The sequence below is a fragment of the Phoca vitulina genome, unplaced genomic scaffold (genome assembly GCF_004348235.1).
Source record: "Phoca vitulina isolate PV1807 unplaced genomic scaffold, GSC_HSeal_1.0 scaffold27, whole genome shotgun sequence".
Taxonomy (NCBI): domain Eukaryota; kingdom Metazoa; phylum Chordata; class Mammalia; order Carnivora; family Phocidae; genus Phoca; species Phoca vitulina.
In genome coordinates, this window is record NW_022589730.1 from 4069562 (window position 1) to 4095527 (window position 25966).

At 39.9% G+C, this 25966-nt stretch overlaps 1 protein-coding gene across 2 annotated transcripts in view; it reads right to left on the reverse strand.

Annotated features, from left to right (window-relative positions):
• Nucleotides 1-25966, reverse strand: part of ZNF407 (zinc finger protein 407) — a 483307-nt gene that overhangs the window by 149930 nt on the left and 307411 nt on the right. For both annotated transcript variants that reach the window (XM_032422569.1, XM_032422568.1), the window contains exon 8: nt 22816-22994. In XM_032422569.1, coding sequence (XP_032278460.1) covers nt 22816-22994 — 179 coding nt within the window. The remainder of the gene's footprint in view (nt 1-22815; nt 22995-25966) is intronic.

Consider the following 25966-nt stretch of genomic DNA (forward strand, 5'->3'; position numbering starts at 1 on the left):
AGCATCCCATGCTGGCAATCTTGACAGAACCGGACAAGAGGGTTCTATTTCCTTAATTCTGATTACTGAGGTCTTTAGAATAGTGTTAACAGCATTCACTGCCTTCCCTCCTGATGTTAAAAAGCAACACATAAGAAATACAGAAAAGCTGGCACTGTTAGGCCCATCATTTTTTCTAAACAAGTACATATGTTAAAAAATGAAACTGGGGACACTTTCAGCCTACCATTTTAATATCTTCTTAGATGCTCTTAAAATATAGAAATAATATGTGTTTGTAATGGAAACAAACCATTGCAATACAGAGTTGTATAAAGAAAAAAATGCACAGGTTTCATTCACTGTCTAAACGGACCTCCTGAGATGGGCAGTATTAAGAGTTCGCTCATGGCATCTACGTGATTCTGCATGCTCAGACAAACACACATGTGGGGTGGGTTCCTTCTCCCTCTTGAAGAAAAAAATAGTCACAGCAGGCCCATTCCTCTGCAACTGCTTTTTGCATGTAATCACGCATCACAGGTCAGTACATATACATCCAGCTCATTTTTAACAGCTGCATGTTTGTCCACTATACGGACAGTCCCCTCCTGATGGGCACTAACATGATGTCCAGTTCTTGACCATTACAATAACTCACAACAAAGCATCCCTATATACCAGGACATTTATTCCATAAGAATGACAGAACTGCTGAGATCAACAGTATGTGCATTTTAAAATCCAACAGAGTTTCATTTAGCAAGTCACTCTCTCACCAGTAACGCATAAGATTTCTAACTTTCCAAAATTTGCTCCATTACGGGTCATTTTCAGCCTTTTAGGTTTCTGCCAATGGTTTAAAACTGGCATCTTATTGTTGTAAAGTACTGACAATTAGTGAGGTTAAACACCTTTGTGTATACTTACTGGTAATCTGCATTTTAAAATGCCTATTCAGATTTATCTTTTTTTTGAGAGGGAGAGGGTGAGGGGAGGGGCAGAGGGAGAGAGAATCTTAAGCAGGTTCCCCATGTGGGGCTCCATCCCAGGACCCTGAGATTATGACCTGAACCAAAATCATGCGTCAGACGCTTCACCGACTGAGCCACCCAGGTGCCCCTAGATTTGTCTTTTTTTTAAAAAAAACCCATTTGAGAGAGGTTTTGGTAAATTAGGAATAGTGACCTTCTGTGGGAATACTAATTATGTTATCCTGGCTCTGCCTTACATGTTGCAAATATTTTCTCATAATTGATTGTGAAGCTTTGTTTACTTTTTTTCCCTTTTCGGTTCTGTCTTTTAGATCTTCAGAAACTGCGAGGTCATACAAATATTATGAAGTTTGTCTCCATCATCACTTGACTGTGTAAGAATTTAAAATAAAAATTCAATTCTTATAAATATTTTTAGAACAAAGATATAATACCTTTCTTCTTAATTATTTGAATCTACTTCCTTCGCCTTTCTCCTTCACACTTCAATTATTAAGTGTCTGGGGTTGATAAATAAAAGATTTGAAAACACAATTAATTGTTTATAATAGTTCTTCATTGGTCTTCTGGTCAGATTATTATTGAGATAATGAACGCCACTGTATACAGAAACTCTACTTGTTACCTTATACTTTGTTTTTAAACAGGAAGCACCAGAGTGATATCAACATATAAAGATCTCATAATAAAGGTCAGTTTTTTCACATTTCAATCCTCATTTGCTTCAGTATATTCACTCTCACAGTCCAGAGTTACAGAATGACAAACAACATGAAAGAAACATAGAGTGTGAAGAGTCTAATGGATGTTTGAGGTATGCATGTTTAGATAAATATCTATGTATTACAAACAATAGAATTTATGTCCTAAAACAATAGATGATACATGACCAAAAATGCAAGTTTAGAATTTAAGATACATTACTAGCCCCGTCTCCTGGGTCAAAGGTATCCATCCCTACACCAGCTTATACTCACAACCTTGGATCATGTCTTACCCTGCAATGTCAATTCTGTCTCTGGGGTCTAAATGATTATTTTCTCTCCTTGGGCTTTTATAATCCAGCCAAGGACAAGGGAGCTAGCTATCTTTCTTCAGTGGGGTGACTACCACCTATCCCTATTCTGCTTGGTGCAAACACAGGCAAGTTCCTTTGTGGACTGATCATTTTCTAGAGGTCATTCAGACCATAATTTCAGGGCCTCGCCACTATCCTGATGGTCCTTCTTAGGAAATTAGACCCAGTGGGAACGTTTTCTCCCTCTGCTTAGTCTATGGGTCAGCATTTTCCTTCCCTTGTAGTTCTTAATTCCCTTAAGTGGCAATTATTTAAGACACAGTTAGAGAAGGTGCAATCTACATTCATCCAATAAAACCTAAATATTAAAAAGGACAGAAAAATTCAGCATGGCTACTAAGGATAAATGGGACAGCATTTAGCATTTGAAAGGTACCAACGAAGTGGTACATGAGTAAATGGATAAAATTAAAAAAAAAAAAAAAAAAAGATCGGAGATAAAAAAAAAAGATTAAGAAGAACTAAAAGGGCATACTATGTGTCAAAGAGACAGAGCGTCTTAATTATAAAAGGTTAATATCACAGCCAGAGTCAAGAAATAGGTGGAAAAACCACTCTAATAAATACTACCTAGAAATCCACCCACGGTAGCTGATACAGAAAGACTAAATTTTAGATTTTTAATGAGCATATGATAAAAATCCGTTAGATTAGTACCCTGGTCCAAAATACTCTTTACAGAGATACCATATTAGTGTGAAAACATGATGCTTATGGATGAAATCACCATGTCTGTGGAAAGACATGTTAGAAAGACTATGATCACTGCATGGACATAAGAGATGAATGTGTCCCAAGCTAAAGGTTCTAAAAGGAGCCAAAGGAGGAAAGGTTAAGAATTCTGAATTTTATGTGGCCCATTCATAAGGAAATGGTGAAACAACTAGAATGGATAAAAAAACTACCAAAAGGACTTAATTAAAATGACAATGCCCTCATGAAGCACGCAGAAGCTCCAACCATGTCACACAGAGAATGACAGGATGCGTGAGCTGTGGATACTGAGGAGCATAATGTGTGCAGGCCAGTAGGCAGAGTCCTGTGGAGCTCTACCACTTCTTCCCGTGGTCTCCACTTAAGAGCAGGTAAATACCTGTGAAATTTTAAGGAATGACTCAAGTCCATTTGTATTCTTAAAGTTTTAAAACTTAATCTTCATGATTTGGTCTTCAATTTAACTCATTATCTGCCTGGTATATCAGAAAGTAGCATTTTGCCAAGAAAATCCAACATGTGGTGTTTGTGAGACATGGTAGACATGAAAAACTTCTGGGTTGAAAGTGAATATTCATACATAAAACCAGACTGATTCCACTAGGACCACTTTTAAGGCTTTATTTAACTCCCACAGTTAGAAAAGGTCTAATCTCTAGCATAAATCCCTTATTCTTCAGCTCTCAAAACCGTTCTGATTCTGTGAGTGAACACTGACCCATCCAACACTCGAGATGACATCTGACCCAAGCATTACACATGACACAGCCTGGCGGCGGCATCATGGCAGCCACCCTGAAACCAGGGGCCGGCTCCATGTGCCTCGCCAGCCTCGTAACCTCACGCTCCCCCTCACCATTAAACTGGGAAGGACGGTGATATCGCGTGGTTTGGGAAATTAAATGAGACCATACTCTTAAACAGAGCCCACTAATTTGGCAAAGTGAGTGCTCATATGTAATCGTTATTATCACATTAATGTGGCAAATTATTTAGAATACAACGGAATGAACTCAATGCTTCTTTTTACATCCTTCCTATACTCTAAAGAGTAGAAAAAACTTATCATGGAAAAGGCTTAATAAGATCAAGCCAACTAGAAAAGTATTATTACAACACACTGGCTTCTAAGGGTTCCTCGAATTCGCTATTTCCCCCTTTCCGGGGGTCTGTGTTGTTCCACGGATTGGAACGTTCTCTCTCACTTAACTCTTACCCTCTTTCAAGACTGAGCTGTAAGGCAGGAGTCTCACCTGGTGCCCTACACAGATCACTTCCCCAGACGCCTTCCCAAAGCACCTTCAACTTTATCTTTGTAGGCCTTAGATGGCAATTGGGTGTTTATTTAAGTGGTTGTTCCATTAATGTCTATTCTCCACTAAATCAATAATCCCTAGCAAGGCAAGGACCAAGCCTGTGTTACTCACTCCTCTGTCTCTGATGTCTATAGCACAGTGTGCTGGGCTCATCGTGGGCGGACAAAGGTCCATATTTGTTTGGTGGTGATCTGGTAGGTCTGAACACAAAAGTAGTTACAAATTCTCAAACAAAACAAAAATTTCTAGTCACTTCAGGACTTTTAAAATGTGTTTTGCAACATACTAAAAAGCAGAAGAATGTAAATCTCATGAACTCAACAAAGTTTACAAAACCTGCCCCACTAAAAAGGTTTAGAAATTACTGATTTAACTTCTCCGTGACAGGACTCAGAGGTCATCACCAGAGATAGTGAGAATGCTTTTCAGGAATAGTTTGGAGCTATTAGGGAAAGGTTAGACCACTTCGATTCTGAAATTGGTTGGTGCCTTCCTGATCGGATTCTACGGGACGAAGTCCTGTAACTGCAAACAGTGTATCACAGCTTTCTAGAATTCTACAGTTTGGGGTTTCATATAAGGATTCATATCAGAGACAAGACCCATGGCTGGGAAAGAGTGGAGGGAAAGAGTGGCATACTTGAGGAAATCTTACAGGAACTCCTGTTTGCTCAGGAGACAGAAATAGTGGGTAGGGAGGATGGTCATGCCCCTCACTGTGTGGAAGCGCAGGGCTAACTCAGGGGGCACTGAGAAGAGCATGAACATACAAAACTGGAGCATAAGCAAATATACACACACAGATCAAATGCCCGCATAAATAAGCAGGCTATACTTGGGGCCTAACTCAAAACCTTTAGGCCAAGCACATTCAATTTTATCTGAATTATTATAATAAACTATTGTTTCATCTATGCTGAGTGAAAATGATTACATACATATTAATGTAATATGTGAATATCTAGACATCTTAATGCCCAGAAGATGAACATACCCAAATTGATTCTGCCATAAATAATAAAAATACACAGTCCTGGATTTCAAATGTCTTTCTCAATGTAAAAAGACATTAAAAATTTGGTATGGTCAAACTGAACATAAAACATCTTAAAAATGTCTTTCTAACACAATTTCTTAGACACAGATAGAGAAATTGGGGTAAAAAAGAAAATATATTAAGTACTATAACAGAATCATATCTAAAACCAAAATTACTTCTTTGACTGGTAAAAGATTCATGACCCAAAAGCATACATCACGGGAAACTTTTCCTCATTATGTACAGGGGGAAAGGCCAGAAATATGGACAAAGATGATATATTAGAATAACATTAAAGTAAAACAAAAGAAACCCAAAGTGTTATTCAGCCACATTTAAAGGGCCATCCTGTTTTTCTCTCGGTTCTTCAGCATTTTACTGCACATTCTTTGCAATCCAACTTTCAGCTAAATCCCCTCACAACCCCTTTATGGACCCTAAGGCCACTTCACCTGCTCGGCGTCCAGCCTGTCTCGCTTCTCACCTCTTACTCCCCAATTCTTACACAGCCAAGTGCTCGTCCACTTGCCTTCCCATGACTCAGGTCGAACAGCTTCGCATACACTAACTCCATTTGCAGAGGGTCTAGCGCCTTTCCGTCCGTATAGCAAACACGGTCCGCGACACTCGCTTCCATAGAAAGAGCGCTTATAGGATATGAACTAACATTACAATTACACGTGCACAAGAGGGACTATATCTGGCCCCGCTTCTATCTGGTCCACCTGAATATCAGGGTTCATCTAACAAAGCTGAATCCTATCGATGGGTTATCTGTAAAACACCAACATTTCAGTGTTGACTAGTCAAGAGATTCAGTAACTGTTTAGTTGCCAACATAAAGAGGTTTAAAATATGATACTTAACTGCCTGATAAGTGAGAAAGGTCATGAGACTGGTACTTTTTTAAAAAATAAAAACTTAGGTGAAACTAGCTGTAGTATTTACCAAACAGTACTCTGAAATTTCAAGAGAACTATCTGGGCATTTTCACATCTTTGTCATTTTATATTAAGAAAGTTGTTAAAGTAAACAGTGTATTCTGTTTCTAATCATGAGACTAAGGTATATAAACACGAATATGTAAGTTATGCCATCAATCCAGGCCACGTAGTAATATAAAATATAACCTGGAATATCCACTCCTATCACTCAAGAGCAGCACCTACTGGCACAATTTAAAAGAACCCAGAAGACATAGAGTAATTTCAGTTCAATATTTTATTAATTAAATACTTATAGAGCACTTAATATATGCCAGGCACTATTTTAAGTACTTTACAAATATTAACTTATTTAATCACTGCAAGACATTTATCACTAAAAGAGATTTAATGACATAAGCCTTACTCCAAGATTCAAGGATCTACTTCATTAGTTTGAGATGCAGATTCAGTTTAAAGCCAACAGAATCCAAATTTCTCCCTGGCCAACATCTGCAAAGAAACCAGTATTATACTCCATTCTAATTTCATGAACCAGATAACAAATGTGGAGGAAATGCTGAAAGGCAGTTCCCTAAAAAGAGTTCTCTCCCAAAAAAAGAATATAAAATTTTACAGTCCATGCAACGTGAATAATCTATGCTAATTGCAAAGGAGTCTTGCCTTTTCCTTTATAAACAGGAAATCACTTGCGTGAGGTTTTTATTTTAAGCATGCATTAAAATTATGATTTTTCGTAAGATGAAAAAATGACTCTGTGCCAATCACGCTGACATGCTACTCAACAAATGGCACTAATAGCGGTGACAAGAGTGAACCTGTCTGAGCGGAGCTTTTTAAGAAGTATCTAGACCAGCCATCAAAACTATGATTTTATCTGGTCGGGGCCTACGCTACAGTCTGCTGCAATAAAAGCTATTAGGTGATCTAAGTGACTACTTTACTATGATGGATTTTCATCTATTAAAAGAATGTATTTAAGTATTTTTAATCTTAGTTAGAATAGAAAAAAAAGGAAAAATAAAAAAGTGTAAGCATGTCTATATAAGCTAAAATATTTTGCTTCTACATATTTTTCCTGAATAAATTAACTTTGCAAATTTACTCAATTGATTTATACATTTCCGATGCTGATTAACATGTATCATATGATATCTTTTTGGTCTATTTAATTTTAGAGTCTCAAGCCAATTAGTATAATTTCTGTATTAACTTCCCCATTTTCATTTTCCCATCCCAATCACTCCGTTCCCTAATCACCCCGCACCAAGAGAGATACCTATTTAATATTTTCTGCTATGCATCCATGCAGGAAATAGAGAAGAAATAAGTATAATTTTTTTGTATTTGTAATTTAAAAAATTTTTATTTGTGGTAAAATACACATAAAGTAAAATTTACCATCTTAACAACCTTTAAGTGTACAGTTCGGTGGTTAGGTGCTAAGTATATTCCCACTGTTTTATAATCAATCTCAGACTTTTTCATCTTGCAAAAGAGAAAGTGTACCTACCAAACAACTCCCATGTCCCCTCTCCCCAGCCTCTGGCAACCATCATTCTAGTTTCTGTCCCTATGAATCTGACTACTCCAGGCACCTCATATTCATGTATGTGGAATCGTACAGTATTTTTCTTTTGTGTCTGCCTTATTTCACTCAGCATAATAACCTCAAGGTTCATCTATGTTGTGGCATGTGTTGGAATTTCCTTCTTTTTAAGGCTGAATAATACTCCAATATATGTATTATATAATTATACACATATTATACATAATGTAATTTATAATGATATATAATTATATTTATAATTACATAATATAATTTACAGAATATATATTATATATTCTCTTTATCCATTCATTTGTTGATGGGCGTTTGGGCTGTTTCTTTTCGCTACTGTAAATGTTGCTATGAGTGTGATCTGCTTTCATTTCTTTTGTGCGTATACTCAGAAGTGGGAATGTTAGATCATTTGGTAGTTCTGTTTTTAATTTTTTTAGGAGCCACCATACTGTTTCCATAGCAGCTATACTATCTTAAATTCCCAACAGTGCACAAAGGTTTCAAATTCTCTACACCCTTGCCAACACTATTTTATTTTGTTTTTTTGATACTAGATATTCTAGCGGGTGTGAGATAGTAAGAGTAAATTTTTAAAGTGACTTCTTAGCTAGTAAGAAAAATATGGTGAACTCCTGTAGGATTTTGATGGTTTTCTTTTTCACATTTAGGTCTTTCATCCATTTTGAATTTATTTTTGTGTACGGTTTAAGAAAGTGGTCCAGTTTCATTCTTTTGCATAGAGCTGTCCATTTTTCCCAACACTGTTTGTTGAAGAGGCAGTCTTTTTTTCCATTAGATATTCTATCCTGCTTTTATATTTTCCATATAGTTGAGGACCCACTTCTGGGCTCTCCGTTCTGTTCCACTGATCTATGTGTCTGTTTTTACGCCAGTACCATACTGTCTTGATTACTGCAGCTTTGTCATATAACTTGAAGTCTGGAATTGTGATGCCTTCAGCTTTGCTTTGCCTTTTCAAGACGGCTTTGGCTATTTAGGGTCTTTTGTGGTTCCACATAAATTTTAGGATTGTTTGTTCTAGCTCTGTGAAAAATACTGGTGGTATTTTGGTAGGGATTGCATTAAATGTGTAGATTGCCTTGGGAAGTTTAGACATTTTAACAATATCTGTTCTTCCCATCCATAAGTATGGAATGTTTTTCCATTCTTTGTGTCATCTTCAATTTCTTTCATAAGTGTTCTATAGCTTTCAGAGTACAGATCCTTACCTCTTTGGTTAGGTTTATTCCTAGTATCTTATGGGTTTTGGTGCAATTATAAATGGAAAAGATGCAACCTCTTTGGCATTGGCCATAGGAACTTCTTACTAGATATGACTCCAGAGGCAAGGGAAACAAAAGCAAAAATGAACTACTGGGACTTCATCAAGATAAAAAGCTTCTGCAGAGTGAAGGAAACAATCAACAAAACTAAAACGAAACCTTTGAAGGGGAATAGATATTTGCAAATGACATATCTGATAAATGGTTATTAGTTAAAATCTATAAAGAATTTATCAAACTCAACACCCCAAAACACAAATAATGCAGTTAAGAAATGGGCAGAAAACATGTACAGACATTTTTCCAAAGAAGACATACAGATGGCCAACAGACACGTGAAAAGATGCTCAACATCACTCATCATTGGGGAAATACAAATCAAAACTACAATGTGATATCACCTTACACCTGTCAGAATGGCTAAAATTAACACAGGAAACAACAAACATTGATGAGGATGCAGAGAAAGGAGAAACTTCCCACCCTGTTGGTGGAAATGCAAACTCGTGCAGCCGCTCTGGAAAACAGTATGGAGGTTCCTCAAAAATTAAAAATAGAACTACCCTATGGCCCAGCAAGTGCATAACTAGGTATTTACCCAAAGGATACAAAAATACTGATTCAAAGGGATACATGCACCCTGATGTTTACAGCAGCATTATCAACAATAGCCACATTGTGAAAAGAGCCCAAATGTCTATCAACTGAAGAATGGGTAAAGAAGATGTAGGGTACACACACACAAGGGAATATTACTCGGCCATCAAAAAGAATGAAATCTTGCCATTTGCAATGACGTGGATGGAGCCAGAGTATATTATACTAAGAGAAATAAGTCAGAGAAAGACAAATACCATATGATTCCACTTGTATATGGAATTTAAGAAACAAAACAGGTGAACATAGGGGGAAAAAAGAGAGACAGGCAGATCATAAAATAGACTCTTAACTATAGTGTACAAGCTGTGGGGTGCTGGAGGGGAGGTGGGCAGGTGTGGGGGGCTAGATGGATGATGGGCATTAAAGAGGGCACTTGTTGTGATGAGCACTGGGTATTGTATGTAAGGGATGAATCACTAATTCCTACACCTGAAACTAATATTACACTATATGTTAACAACTGGAATTTAAATAAAAGCTTGAAACAAAAAAAGGAAAAAAGATAAATCTGGTGAACACAGAATACTAAATTATCGAGTACTGTTTATTATGATGGTAAAACTAACCAGAAAAGAATCATATTGTAAGCAAAAAGTGAAAGGCTTTTCTTACTCAATAATATAAAGGATTAAGGAACAATAATTTCACTGGGTACTATATTCTGAATGTAAATATGCATATCTCACTTTATTTGTTCATAAGGTTTTTTTGAATGATTATAACAAACAGGCACAGTAATCTACCCTAAGTCATAAAGTCATTCAGGAGGAGGACAAGACTGGGACACATCAGACAGACTGTCAAGGAATTTATGTTAGATCATAGAGAAATGAAGAGCAGGGGTATGTGAAATGAAGGGGAATATATATATTTATATATATTTATAAACATTATAAATATATTATATTTATATATATCCAATTATGGGAATTTTAGGATAAAATTTAAGACACATGCATGCTTAATTTTAGAAACTGATATGGTGGTAGAGAGGAAAGAAATGGACTCAAAGAAATACTGTGAACTGATTTTCAACAAAAGCGAAAGGCATAGGGTTTTCAACAAATATTGCTCAAAAAAAAAAAAAAAAAAAAAGACACTTATATGCAAAAAAATACCAAACCAAAACAAAACCCTCAACCTGTACCTAATGTTATCCAAAATTTGACTCAAAATAGATCATAGATATAAATATATGCAAAATAAATGCAAAAACATAAAGCTTCCAGAAGAAAATATGAGTTTATCTTTGTAACCTGGGTTAGGCGAACAGTTCTTAGATACCATATCAAAAGTACAAACCATAAGGAAAACCATCACTAAACTGGACTTCATGAATACGGTAGCCCCCTATTATTCATGAGACACGTGTTCCAAGAACCCTAGCGGATGCCCAAAACCACAGATAGTACCGAACACCATACATACTATTTTGTATTGCCATACATACATGCATATACACCTATGATACATTTTAATTTGTAAATTGGGCACAGTAAGAGATTAACCACAAGTAATAATAAAATAGAATATACTGTTAATAAAAGTTATGTGAATGGGGTTTCTCTCTCTTTCAAAATATCTTATTGTACCATACTCACCCTTCTCTCCTTGAGATGATGTGAGATGATAAAATGGCACATGATGAGTGATGGGGCATCATGAGGCAGTGCTAGGCTATGAATGACCTTCTGATGAGGCATCAGAAGGAGGGTCATCTGCTTACAGATCAAGGCTGACCATGGCTGACTGTAACCACGGGAAGCAAAACTGTGGATATGGGGGGGCAGGGCTACTTCACTAAAAACGTTTTCGCTGGGGCGCCTGGGTGACTCAATTGGTTAAGCATCTGCCTTTGGCTCAGGTGAGGATCTCAGGGTCCTGGGATGGAGCCCTGCGTCAGGCTTCCTGCTCGGCGGGGAGCCTGCTTCTCTCTCCCTCTGCCTGCCACTCTGCCTACTTGTGCTCTCTGTCAGATAAATAAATAAAATCTTTTAAAAAAAAATGTTTTCTCTGTGAAAGACACTGTTAAGAGGAAAAAAAGGCAAGTCACAACCTGAGAGAAAATATTTGAAAATCATCTATCTGATAAAGGCCTTGTATCAAAATCACATTAAAAACTCCTAGAACTCAGTACCCAATGAGAAAAGGGGCAAACTATTTCAAAAGACATTTCATCAAAGAAAATAAACAGATGCCAAACAAGCACTGACAATCAATATCAGTAGTGATCAAATACAAATTAAAACCACTAAAGACCACTAAACTCCTATTAGAATGACTTAGAAAACCCGGCAATCCTAAGTGCTAGTGAGGATGCGGAGCGACTAGAATCTCATACACTGCTGGTAGAAACATCAGACGCACAGACTCTCTGGCAAACAGACTGACAGTTGTCTTTACAGGTTAAATATATACACACTGTATTGTCCAGGCATCTCATTTCCAGGTATTTACCTAAGATCGATGAAATCTTACACTCACGCAGAAACCTATATGTGAATGTTAACAGCAGCTCTGTTTATTTAATTACCAAGAGAGTAAACAACCTAGATGACAGATGTCCTTGTGGTCCTGATTTGCATTTCCCTGACAATGATGTTGAACATCTTTTCATGTGTTTACTGGCCATTTATGTATCCTCTTTGGAAAATGGCCATTCAGATCCTTTGCCTGTTTTTAAATTAGGTTATTTGCCTTGATACTGATGAGTTCAAGAGTTCTTTATATATTCTAGATAGAAGCCCCTTATCAGATAGATATGCCTAATTTTTTTTCAATTTTATAGGTTTTCCTTTCATCTTCTTGATGGTGTCATTTGAGCCACAAAAGTTTTTAATTTTGATAAAGTCCAATTTATTTTTTTTCTTTTATTGCCTGTGCTTTTGGTGTCATATCCAAAAACCTATTGCCTAATCGAAGGTCTCAAAGATTTGTTAATATCTTTTCTTCTAGGGGTGTTATAGTTTTAGTTCTCGTATTTAGGTCTAAGATAATTTATGTTTGTTTGTTTGTTTTAAAGATTTTATTTATTTATTTGACAGAGAGAGAGAGATAGCGAGAGCAGGAACACAAGCAGGGGGAGTGGGAGAGGGAGAAGCAGGCTTCCCACGGAGCAGGGAGCCCGATGTGGGGCTCGATCCCAAGACCCTAGGATCATGACCTGAGCTGAAGGCAGACGCTTAAGGACTGAGCCACCAGGCGCCCCGATAATTTATGTTTTGGATGGATCGATAAACTGTGTATTTATGGAAAAGCAGGGGTTAGCATGCACGCATACATTTCCTACTTCTGTCTGCTGAGAAAGCCCACAAGCCAAGGGTGCACAGAAGCAATGAGTATACACAGTGTGCATATCTTGGTTTCTAAACACCCTTCTCCAGTAAAAGAAACCAAAGATGCTTAAAGAAGACAGTGATTTCAGGATCAGGGCAGGCAAACCACCAGATAGAGGAGCCTGGAGCACACTGTGGTGCTAGAAAGTAAAGAGATGGTCATAAAAGGATGGGGGCACCCCAAAGGACACAGAAGCTTGTCAGAAGGAGCTCACAATGGCCAACGCTGGAGCAATTTGACTAAGAAATAAAAATGATACTGAATTGTAAACCACAGAGTACAATAAATCCATAATGGTAAAAATAAATTGAATAAAAAAATAATTGGGAGTGAAAGGGCAGATATTCCTTAAAGAAGAATTCCAATTAAATACAGAAGGAACGGGGGAAGAGAGTATTACTGCTAAAACTCCATAGATCCTGTTGTAGGCAAGATCCACTAATGAATGTCAAAATTAGTGGGCAAATGCTTGAGAAGAAACAGGCTATTTGCATAATCTGGAAGTATCTCCCCAGAGATGTGTATTAATTAAAAAGGAGAAAATAGTAGGTCTGTAGTGGAGAAATACGAAGATACCACCTCACTCAACGGGTCCAGTTTACATTGTCCACCATAACATACCCTGACGTGTTGCTCGTCTACTCTGGGAGATGCTTAAAGAACCTTAACTGAATCATGAGTAAACGTCAGACTACTGGAAAACAAGGAACATTCTACAGAATAACTGATCCCTATTCGTTAGAAGCATCAAGGTTGTGAGAGACAAGAAAAGACTGAAGAGACACAAGAACCAGAGGGCACGTCAGTCCCTGAGCTGAGCTCTGAAAAAAGAAAAACGACAGGAAGGAGACCTGGTGAGATGTGAAGGAAGGATGTGGCTTAGCAGATGGTCTTTGGTTTCGGTAATCCTGTCACGGTTTTATCTGACACTCACATTCGGGGAAGCTGGGCAAAGGATATTTGGGAACTCTGCACTATTTTTGCAACTTTTCTGTAAGCTTAAAATTATTTCAAAATAAAAACTCAAAACAAGGAAAACCTGCTAGATGGTATCTTTGCTCAATAAAAACAGAAATAAATACATTCGCAAATGATTGATAATGTACATTTTATATCTTCTGAACTAAATTTCAATACTAAATAAATAGTATTCCTAAACTTCCCTCATAATTTGAAGAACCTGTTCCATTCTTCTTCCATAAAGGGTTTCAAAGGAAACAGTAACTGTTTTGCCATATCAGCAGTGAGACCTGCCAACGCCTACCATGTTTCTCTCATACAAAATTGCATATTAGTCAGGGTCAAGATATGAATGTGAGGGTGTGTAAATTTTTAAAATATATAAATTATATTGAATTAAACAGTTGATAAAAGGTCTATATAAAAATAAAAGCCACATCGGGCGCCTGGGTGGCTCAGTTGGTTAAGCGACTGCCTTCGGCTCAGGTCATGATCCTGGAGTCCCGGGATCGAGTCCCGCATCGGGCTCCCTGCTCGGCGGGGAGTCGGCTTCTCCCTCTGACCCTCCCCCCTCTCATGCCCTCTCTCTATCATTCTCTCTCTCTCTCAATAAATAAAATCTTAAAATAAATAAATAAATAAAAGCCACATCAATTACCTGATAAAATCATACTGCTCCCACTATAACTTTCCACAATCAATTTTTTCCCCTTAAAATTTTGATAAATGAAGTTGTCAGGGGGGGTAAGATCACAATTTTGTTTTCTTTTTTTTTCTCTTTAACTATTTTAACTTTCAGAATTCAGTTCATGAACGCTGTGAATGTTAGCCTAGATAAGATCATAATTTTGCTTGGTGATGAGGTAAGCGTACTGCCATGTGCCTGGATAACCTCGTGGCAGCAAGGAAAGAAGCCGAAAAGGAAGTTTTAATGTGGCTCTGAATTACACAGGCTAATTATACTTAGCTAGGCCTCCCAAGAAAGAAGAGGATGGAGTTTTTTTCTGGAAAAAAAGAAAAATTAAACCTCACTTCAAAACTTCTAAGATCATACAGCTAGGGAATGAGCCTGAGTGCTCTGAGGGCCTGAGATCCATCAAAAATGATTAATTGAATGGATTTACATGAATTTCAGATTATCTTCAGTCAACTCTGTGAGGTGTTACTATCAAAAGCTATATTTTAATTGTGGACTCTGATTTTATTTTAAATGTTGTGACTGCCATTAAGGATTTTATAGAACACTGAAATATACACTAGAAAGGATGTTATTTTCAGCATCATATTCATTTATAAAAACATTTTTAAAAATATAAAGTATACTAAATAACAAAGAATAGAAATTATTCAATAAATAAAGTGATGTTTCTACTATGAAGAAAAGCTGTATGAAGACCTTCTCCAGCCCTGGCTTCAGCTACACGCTCGGACTGTCATGCTGATATATGGATACCCACTAACACATATATGGTTATAAGATTCATTACTCTTAGGAGCAACTTCAAACAAATGCAAAGAAATCATTTCAGTCTTTTCCTTCTAACTTCCTACCGTTAAAAGGGCAATAACAAAGCCTGCTATCTTCTTCTTTTAAAGAAAATCTCTGCATTATTTAACCTGATGTTCAACAGAAAGGCTAACCAGGGTTACGCACCTTGAGGTAGAGAACACAGACGCAGAGTGGCTGAGTGACTTGCTTAAAGTCACACATCTCCACAGCCATGGAGTCAGGACACTAAGACCCAGCTCACCCACCTGACACCCACGCCATCCGCCAGGCTCTGTACTAGGTGGCAGAAGTACAACTGTGAAAACATTTACCCTGGTGGCTCTTTTTATTTAGTATACGTTACTTCCTAGGCTCATGTTTTCAGATGATCTGAAGTCTTAAAACTCCAAAATGTTAGGGCTTCATGATAACAATTTCATTAACCCACAGAGGCTGATTCTGTTTTTAGCTCCTGTGCGTGCAGCATGATGTAACTGGGAAACTCCTGGATGGCAAACGGGCGTGGATTGCAGCGGGCTGCCCTGCAGTGACCTGGCCTCCGCGGGCAAGTCAGCCTTTGGAAGACGCATTTTTTTAAAGAAGCATTAAGTTGGGAATAACACCTACCAAAGAGCTTTGTCTTGAAGGAATGGCCTGGTGACAAGTTTGGCACAGACACTCTTGCTACCCTTCCTCTTCGTTTCTTTGTAACTGAAGTCACAATGCGACCGGGTAGAGTAACAGCGTGCACCAACCACCTAAAGCAGGAAGCCGTGCCACACACACCGCATTCCCCAACAAGCAGGACTGCCCGATGGCAGGAGGGCCGTGGGAGGCAGGTGGCAGAAGCGTGGACCACACAGATGGAAAGAAGCATGTATGTCCTTAGCCCTGCTCCACGGTGATAAGCAGAAAAAAGACATTTTTGGACATACCAAAGAGAAGTTAGAACATTTCTTCCTAAGCAGATTGAATTAAAAATATTTTAAAATGCATACTTAGAAGGTTCTGAAAAAACATATTTCAGTATATTATTTAATAAAAGAGAAACAGGGATGAGTCGAGAGGATCTGCTTATCAGTAATGCTGCATTTACTGATAAGCATCCAGCAAATAAACCGGTCCTGGATTGCAAGTCTATTAACAGAAAAAGCTGGTCAATGAGAACCCCTGCTTTGGCATTATTCCCCCACCGGCTACACAGTACACGGGGTAGTTAGTTCTAAACCTAGGAAATCCAACAGGACTGAGAGAGGGAGAGAGAGCAAAGAGAAAAGCCAGTTACTCGAACCTGCCACGCCGGGATGGACACGGAGCATGGTGCCGGACAGAGGCACCAGAGTACGCAGAGAGGAGTTAGACGGGAACAAAGACATTTAGCAGCAGTTAAGACAAACAGTAAATTAACCCATGGGTGATGTCTGAGGGTAAAGAATCAAATTGTTGAACTGTTAATTATTTTAGGAAGTCTTTTGTCGGTGGTGAAATACCAGGAGCCTGGAAAACAAGGAATCCAGTCTGAAGGTTACAAAGAGAGAGAGTAGAGGCTGAAAATTATAGAGCTGCTAGTCTAACATCTATATTAGGAAATAAATTTGAGATGATACTTATGGATGAGCTTAATGATACATTTGGAGAAGTACAATTTAATAGGAGTGAGTCAGCATGGATTTACCAAAGGCAATCATGTCAGAAAAAATTTCGTTCCTTTTTAGGTTGAAGTAATAATTGGTTTATGTAAGGAGAACCAATGAGACACTGTCAGGATTTTCTGAGATTTTTGGACCTCTTCATAAAATGAATTATTGTACAAAATGTCATGACATGTGTCAGAGCACCAACTAACAAAAGGGGCTGAAAGTAATGGGGTTAAAAATAGAAGGCCCCACAATCTGGGGAAAACTACATTCTACAGGGCTCTGTAGATCAGAGCGCTAATGTTTTTAATTAACGATGAAGAAAATCTTTTATATGAGGAAATTTGAATATTCCGCTAAATGAGAGGGAATGGTTAAGATACAAAAGGCTACAGCTGTTTTATCTTAACTGTGATAGATGAAGCAAAGGGCCTCCACGGTGGAATATGGAATTCAATCTGCCCGAATACGCAGCGATGTGCTTGCAGAGAATTAAGGAATCAGTTAAGTGTAGTTACAGTTTAAATGGTACTGGATTAGATAGCATTGGAAAGAAAACGGATGTGGAGTTTTGGTAAGAATCAAACTTTCACATTCTTACTCTTATACCTGGGTAAGAGGAAAACGCTATGGAATGCAATTAAATAATACATGTTTTAAAGAATTAAAAAAATGATTATCTTACGGAACAATACGAAAATCCCACTTTGTGAAGAGACTGTATCACACTGCACAGGTAACCGAATGTGCATTTTTAAATGTTTAAGTCTTAATATATAAGAACTGATGAAAATCATATCAATTTAAATATGATTTTTTTTAAACGCTACCACAGTAGAAAATGAAGGAATTAGAGAAAATACCATGTCATCACTTAATGCTTAATTTCTCCTGAACAGAGAACATCACTTGATCATCACCTTTAGAAAACACAGACCCATTTCCGACACTGCAGTCCCGGCTTCTCAGAGGAAGGGCAAAGGAACGAAATGGACGTCACAGCCACGGCACAGAGAGCGGCCAGGCCGCCCGGTCCCGCGCGGGCATGCACCAGCAGCAGCCAGGGCCACGTCAGAAGCAAGCACGCTCTCTGACCTGGTGCGGACCTGGAATTCACGAGAGAAAACCATCTCCGTTTCCTTCCTTGGCACAATCACGAGAACCACACATGCTCCCCTCAACCTTCTCCGCGGCCTTCTTGGTCTTCATCCTCCCCTCTTTCAGGTGCTGTTCATAACCAACCCCCAAGACTGACGGAAGGTCACTGGTATTGCAAACACGGAGTGAATTTCATTCCCGCTCAGGGTGCAGTGAATGAACGCCAAGCTAATTCTTCGGTAACAGAGATGGCAGACAAGCAACTGCTAATTTAAAGGTCAAATAAAGATCATTCGTGGGGTGAAATGGATTTCACTAAATAGAAAAAAATTATAATGTACAATGACAGAATTCTGGCAACTTTTAATTTGATGTCAATTTTGTGGGGATTAATAGGATTATAAAATTTTATCATATTGGATCTAGAGTGGACCTAAATGAATCTCTCTAGACATACAGGAAGCAAATAAATAATGTTTTTTTTAAAAAAAATATGTATAGAAAAGCTTTAGTTCATCCAACTCTATGACTGAGATTTATCTACAGTTTCTTTTTTGTGGTTGGTCCATCCTCACTACTGCAGAGCATCCCACTCGGTGAACACATAGCCTTTCGTACAATCTCCTTGATGGACATTTGGGTAGTTTCAGTTTTTGACCATGATGAAAGTATTGATAATGATATAAAGTATAAATACAAAGTAAAAGACTATTTCATGTAAAAGATTGAAATTGTCACAGATTGAAAAACCAAATGCAGCTTATAAAGAAGCTGATGAAGCTACACCAATATGAAACACGGAATGATGGCAAGAAGCCTTACTACAGACAAAAAGGAACATTTCATAATTATAAGGATAGATGGGTATGTATATAAAATAATCTTAAAGTTCTGAGTAGCCAGGGATAGATCTTTAAAATATGTAAAGCCAAAAGTAAGAGAATTAAAAAAACCAAAAAAAAGAACAAATCCACAATCACAGTGGGCAACTTTACTACACTCCTCTTCACAGCTGATAGAGGTAGCATAAAAAACATGTAAGAACATAGACAATCTGAACAGCACAGTGAAAAAACCCCGTGTAAGTGATATGTACGGAACACAGAATACACACCAAACAGCACCATTATTTACGTTCCTTTCTAGTATATCTGAAACATTTACCGAAACTAATCAAATGCTGGTCACGAAGAAAGCATAAACAAATTTCAAAGGACTGAAATAATTCAGTATCATGTTCTATAAGCACAGTAGATAGAAGCTAGAAATCATTTTATATTACCATGTCAATAGTTAACAAAAAGGTAACTAGAAAAATCCCCGAATGCCTGGAAATCAACAAATACATTTCTAAATAATCACCTTTCATTTTAAAAATAACCACTTTTATCTGTTTTTCCAACAAAGCTATAACCAAAATTAGAGCTCACATAGAACCTTTAATTCTCTGGAGTATGAAATGAGAAATGTTACCAAAATCATTCTTTTAGTTCCCGAAAATCACTGAGAGGCAAGACCATGAATGACCCACAGAAGTGACGGAGACGGAGAACAATGGGCCACCACGGATGCTCCGTACGGCCACGAGTAACTGTGCACAGAGCGCGTTACCAGGTACAGATGTGGACAACACTGTCCTAACAGCCCTTACTGTCCCCACCGTGCAGAGGGGACACGAGACCCACAGAATTAAAACAACAGTTCCGGAGTCATTCAACAAGGCAATGGGGCTGACATTCAAATCTATCCCACCCTGAAGGCCACGCCTACATCCCTACAGAAGCACAGAACGCTCCTGACTGCGCGCATGAGGACGGGAAGCTCTGCGCTGCGCAGAGGTCTGCGACCTTCACAGCGTGGAGCACCAGGATGTGACCTGGTCTCTGGGGAACTCTGGCTCAAGTACAGCACCTCCATGACTGCAGGTACATCTTCACGGACCCAACCCGGGGAAGCACACAATCACAGCAAAACCTCTCTCTGCGGAGCTCTTTTCCAACAAAAAACAAGATACCTTGCTTTAACACATATATTTCCAGATATCATCTCAATTAAAATTGAAAATATCCCAAATGGCACTTTTCTGTGGCTGTCGGTTCATGTGTCCCTTCTAATGGTCTTTTGCATGTTTGATACACATGTTAGAGCCACATGAGGACTGGAGTGATTTAGTTGGTCTGTTTGGGGGTAGTTTTAAACTCAACCTTTTATTAAAAGAACTGCAAAATGTGCTTCATTGCATGCTGGGCTATAAGATGCTCAGCACATGAACAGTGCAGACACCAGAGAACACAGCTGATGGCACCCTTCCGGGCCAGGAACCACTCCTGCAGAAAACCTGGATGCTGCTGCGGACCCGTCCCAGTCCCTACCGCCCAGCATGGATTCATCAACTGTGGCGCCTCATTCCACCACCAAACAGTACGGAATGAAGAACAGCAACAGCTTGACTCAATATCGTACTGTATATTGAGGAAGGCTCCTTTCCCATAGCCCTAAATGTACTGCAGATGATTTACAATTACACGTTTAAAAAGCCAGTCATAGCCTAAAAAATTTTACCTTTTTAAAGTTTTCTCTTAACTGAGCTAAGTTTATCAAAGCAAAAATATTACCAAAGAGCACTATTGCCATGCCCGGGGAGAAACTGACAACCGCCATCCCACGTGTACCACCTGGGTTTGGTCTGTGAGGAATGCTAGCTGCAGAGACCTACGCAGAAAATAGTTTCAAACAGAATTATAAACATAACCCGAAAACCAGGACTCTATGCACACGAGCATTACACATATACACAAAGAAACTAGAGTAATTTTTCTTAAAACTTGTTTTATACTAATACTATCTCAAAACATCTCTCCAGGGCCACTCAGCATCGCTAGCGCAGACGGCACGGGCCAAGCGCTCTGTCCTTCTGCGCAGAGCGACAAAAGGAATGTGTGTCTACGCTCTGCGATTACTTTCCTCCTCCCTCCCTCGGCGTTCATCTGAAAGTTACAAATCCTTTATTTTAGGGAAATAACCCATCTGTAACACCCAGTTGGTGCAATGGAGAGACAGAAGACACCAACACCGCACCTTAAGGAGGAGGCGCAGCAGGACTCTCTTGAAAACGGCACTTTCCTGATGACCCAGCGTCAATTTAGATCATTTTGCTTGGCGGCTACTTGAAGCGCCTCCTTCCACGGGCAGCATGGCCTCTGTATGGTCACGATTCATCTTAAGGAATAATCCATAGGAACTGATGGCCAGAAGATATTTCAATCTGACTTTACCTGTTCTTGCGCCTAAAGCTATAAACTGTCCAATTCAAAGCATTTCGGTAACAACCTCACCAACACATAAGGAATACCGACCTGTGTTTTTGTTTTTCAAAAACAGCCCTGGATACAACACAGATGACAAGTACAGACATTCCACCATTGCTTAAAAAGCCAGTCATATGAGCGTAAACAGAAATTTGAAAGGACACGTCAGCATAAACCAAGTAATAACCTTATATGCAGACATTGTCAAATGTATCAATAACTAATAGTTAAGAATATCTTCCTAAATCAAATCATTCACTAAGTTCCGTTTCTTTTAATGTAAATGTTATCTGAGCAAACATTACTTACGCATTTTGCAATGGGTAGGGTTTCCCATAACTTCTGCATTTTGGGAGGGGGTTCCCATGACCTTCAAACACTGTGGGCACACGTCCAGCATCGCCACCACGACCCCCAGCCCCTCTGCATCGCTCCTGCTAGGCAGGCCATTAGCTTTCTCACTGCTCACGAGGACGCCTCAGACAGACACTGCCATGTGGATTCACAGAGCGGGAACGTGCGGCGTGACGAGGTTGGGGTCGCAGGGCCAGTACCCAGAGGAGGAGGGTTTTCATGTGATCCCAAAGCATCTGCCTTCCCTGTACCAGCTGGCATTACTGAAGTAGAGTACCGCTTGGCTACGTTCTGGAACTTTCTCTAAATCTCCCTCAGGATAAGCACTTCCTCCAACGTGTCCTCCCGCTCGTCCCCCACCCCACCCCACTGCTGCACAGTAAGAATTCAACATCGAGGAAGGCGTGCTTGCTAATGAAACAACACGCTGGGCTACGCACAGGGAGAGGCCTGCTGAGCCCTGTCGTTGTTGCTGCAGCTCTGGGGCTTCCAGAGCGCGAGGTCTGACCTCCGACCCAAGGAGGCGAGGCTATTTGAGCGGCCATCCTCTGCCGTCAGCACCGTGCCCCTCACGCTGCGGACAAGTCCCCCCTAATCTCTGGGACACGAGTGACATCAGGTTCGCTGTCCGAGCTGCTCAACTCACCCTCCCGGGGCACACGCTCTCCCTTCCCAGGTACCCATCCCAAGACGATGATGCACAGGGACAGGGCGTAACATTTTAAAGCACAAACGTTTTTTGAAAAAAATTTAAAAATGTCACCAATTAGTCAAAACGTGGAGTTCAAACTGCTATCGTTTCAGTCAACCGAGCGTGGACTATTTGCTATTACTAACTTTATCATCCTGGGGGGATTATTTTGTCATAGTTGCTCTTGATGACATACGATAGAAAAGACCCGTTTTCACAGCCGAGTGGGATAAGCCCGGAATGTGCTTTTTTAGAAGTCTGGAAGCAGATGCTCTCACGTGTGTCAAAGTCAGTGACAGTAACGGACAACTAGCACCCTAACGCTCGGGTGAATAAAAACTACACCGATGTGAACAGCATTAGCCCTTACCAGCATGCAAGTAAGCCAGGTCAGGGTTCTCGATGTCGGGGTGCTGCTCCTTCAGGTGGTTTCGGAACTCCACAGGCACGTTGGTTCCGTAGTCACACTTGGGGCAGTTGTACATCTTGACTCCTTCGTGTTTGCCCGTGTGTAAAATGTGCTTGCGGATGTTTTCAGCACAGTTTGACCTACCGGGTAAGAAAGAGAAGTCAACCAGACAGGCCGAGTCAGCACCGTGAGACCACAGACGACGCTAGCAGCCGACAGCGATGGAGGCCTTCCTGTGCGTCAGCCCCAGTCGAGGGCCGTGCGGGCACAGTGATTTCCACCTGGGTAACACAGCAGGCCCACGACGCTGGTAGTTTCTGTGAACCCTGGTGCTAATTTTTAGGTTGATCTTTTACCTCAGTGATCCAATTCTATGTGGAACCCGAAGCTCAAAATCCCAGGTTCTATGATTTTACTATCAGATTATTCTGGTGCCACTTGAGGGCACTGAAGGAGTCTCCTTAACCCCAAGAACACACCTGTCACCAGGGAGGAGCGGTGCGGAGGGAAGCACTGCGGCCTCACCGAGTTTAGAACACTGAGGCAGCAGAGCAGCTCTGGCTGTTACGTTCTGTCAAGGGAGCTCTAGAACAGTCTGGAGATAGAAAAGCAGCAGTGTGCTGAGTGCCGGTGAGCTTTCCACGTTGGTGCAGGTCTCTAAGCATGAGGGACTGAAAGATACAATGGAGGCCCCGTATTCTGTATGCCAAACAGCCCTGAAAACAGGAGTAGGCTCCTCTCCGCACTGTTCTCCTACCAACTCGGAAAGGCAAGGCCTGAAATGCCCAGATAAGAGGGAACAGGCCTCTGCTCTTGAAGCAAGTTCTTCCATCGGCTCCTTCAGCCCTCGGTGAGTCTCTGCATCAGACACTGCACACCCAGACCCTTTCTGAGCACATACACAGCTGCTTTCTTTTGTCTTTGTTAGAACAGTACTAAAAAGGGCACTGCAAATGCAAGCAGGTTGGCCGGGGAGAGGGGGTGCACTGAACTAGAAACAAAAAATCAGGCTGGCCTCAAATTTCCCACAGAGCAAAATTAAATGCCAAAAGAAAAATCAAGCAATAGGATCATCAGCATTTCTGGAGGGTACTGCCGAAGAACAAAATTTCTACAGGATGTTGTTTGAAGTGAAGGCTCTGTGACCAATAAAGTAGGAAAACGGTAGTTAGCAAACGCATCTCACAATGCACACCAGACGATGAAAGGCCCTGCCCGGAAGCCTCCCGAGGCCCTGCGCTGCCCCAACACTTCTAAGTAGGATTGCATTTGTGTGTGATATTCAACTGCGATGCTGACTTTGCAGGATGCGCTCCAAGAACATTGGTGATGAACGCAAAAATGGTTATAACGCAACAATTTTATAGTAGCTACACTATCACACACAGGTAAAGGCAACAAAGGACATTAGAAATCTAGAGACCCAGTAAACACGTCGTCTCTTCACTCATGAAGAGAGAACGGAGGAGTATCAGGAAAGCACGGCGGAGCTCACAACAGCAGCTCTAGGAACAGCACTCCGCAGATGCAGAGCTGTGGACAGGGCGACCTTTCCTACAGGCATCCAGATGAAGCGGAAACGCAAATATTTTTCCTCGTGAATGGGCATCCTGCATTGTGGGAATAGTCCTGTAACTGGATCCAAGATATTCCCCTGGAAAAGCTTAGGCTAAGTCCCTTCTATCCCCAGGCAGTCTGTCCTGAGATGCACGTGCCCAACTATACAGAGTTAGGAAGATTAAATCAGACCAGTCCCCCTGTTGCTATACCAGAAAGAAACACAGCAAAATGTTAATGCAACTATATAACAATGCCCACTTCTATTTTCCAAATATACTTTAATTATGCATTATTTCCATTAAAAAATTTATAACAACAACAAACACTTTTAAAAATAAGAAGAACCACCAGAATAGAGATTTTTTCAGCCATTTTAAGCTTTGCCTTTGGCTAGGGTTCTGTCAAACTTTATGTTCAGTATCTCTTAGAACTTAGACTAAATATACCTTACGTTTGTGAAAATATGCATATACGGCTTATTTCTTTCTTGTCACTACTGAATTACCAAACTTGCTTTTCCTACAAATCCCTACTGTTAATAATCACCGTACTAAGTAAAAAATGAATAAGCATCTCATGTGTCCTCTGTGCTTGTCACTGGCCGGCTATTTCGAGGATATCACACTACTCCTAGAGGCAGAGACAGTGAGAGATTTTGCAGAGAAGGAAGGGAGCATCAGGAGATGAGCTGACTATCAAAGGTTAAGACCTCCATCCTTACATGTAAGTATATCAAAGATACTAGGCACATTCTAGGAAAAGGGTGAGGTTGGAGAGTCTCTTAAGTATATCAATATCCTTGGAATAATAACATCATGTTAACAAAAGTAACAGGAAAACATCTGAGGCTGGATGAAACAAATGTCCACTTTTGTGATAATTAAAAGGAAGAGGACCATTTTTTGAATTCCCCAACTAGCTGAGTGAACTGTTCCAAATCACTCCCTTAATTCTGCAGATCTCCCATTTGTTTTCCATGACACCCCCTCAACTCACTAGTGTTTACTGACACCAGGGAGTGAAAACAAACAGCTCCCACCGTACTCAGTTGGTGCTGTTATTAGGACTGCCCACTCTTTGGTGCCACCTACGTTTTTTCTTTATGGAAAAAGCTAGGCATTAAGAATCATCAAAGACAATCCTGATGAAGTGAGGAAATCAGAATTACCAAAAGCCACCAACTTCAATCTGTAACGCATACTTAAATACAAGACAATATAAAGCAATGGATCCTCCTCTTCGGTGAAGGTCTTGAAGAGATGACATCGAAAACAGAGTATTTTGTGTTTGGAAAGGGTGTACCTTGGACAAAAATAAACCAACATCTCTTAGTACCTAAATAGCATGTGGAAGCTAACAATCAGGAGACTAATGGTGAAGCAAGTGAAAGGGGGGAGGGGGAGGGAAAATTTAAAAAGGTGAGAGGCTTCTTTTTATTTAAAAATATAGACTGGGGGCGCCTGGGTGGCTCAGTTGGTTAAGCGACTGCCTTCGGCTCAGGTCATGATCCTGGAGTCCCAGGATCGAGTCCCGCATCGGGCTCCCTGCTCGG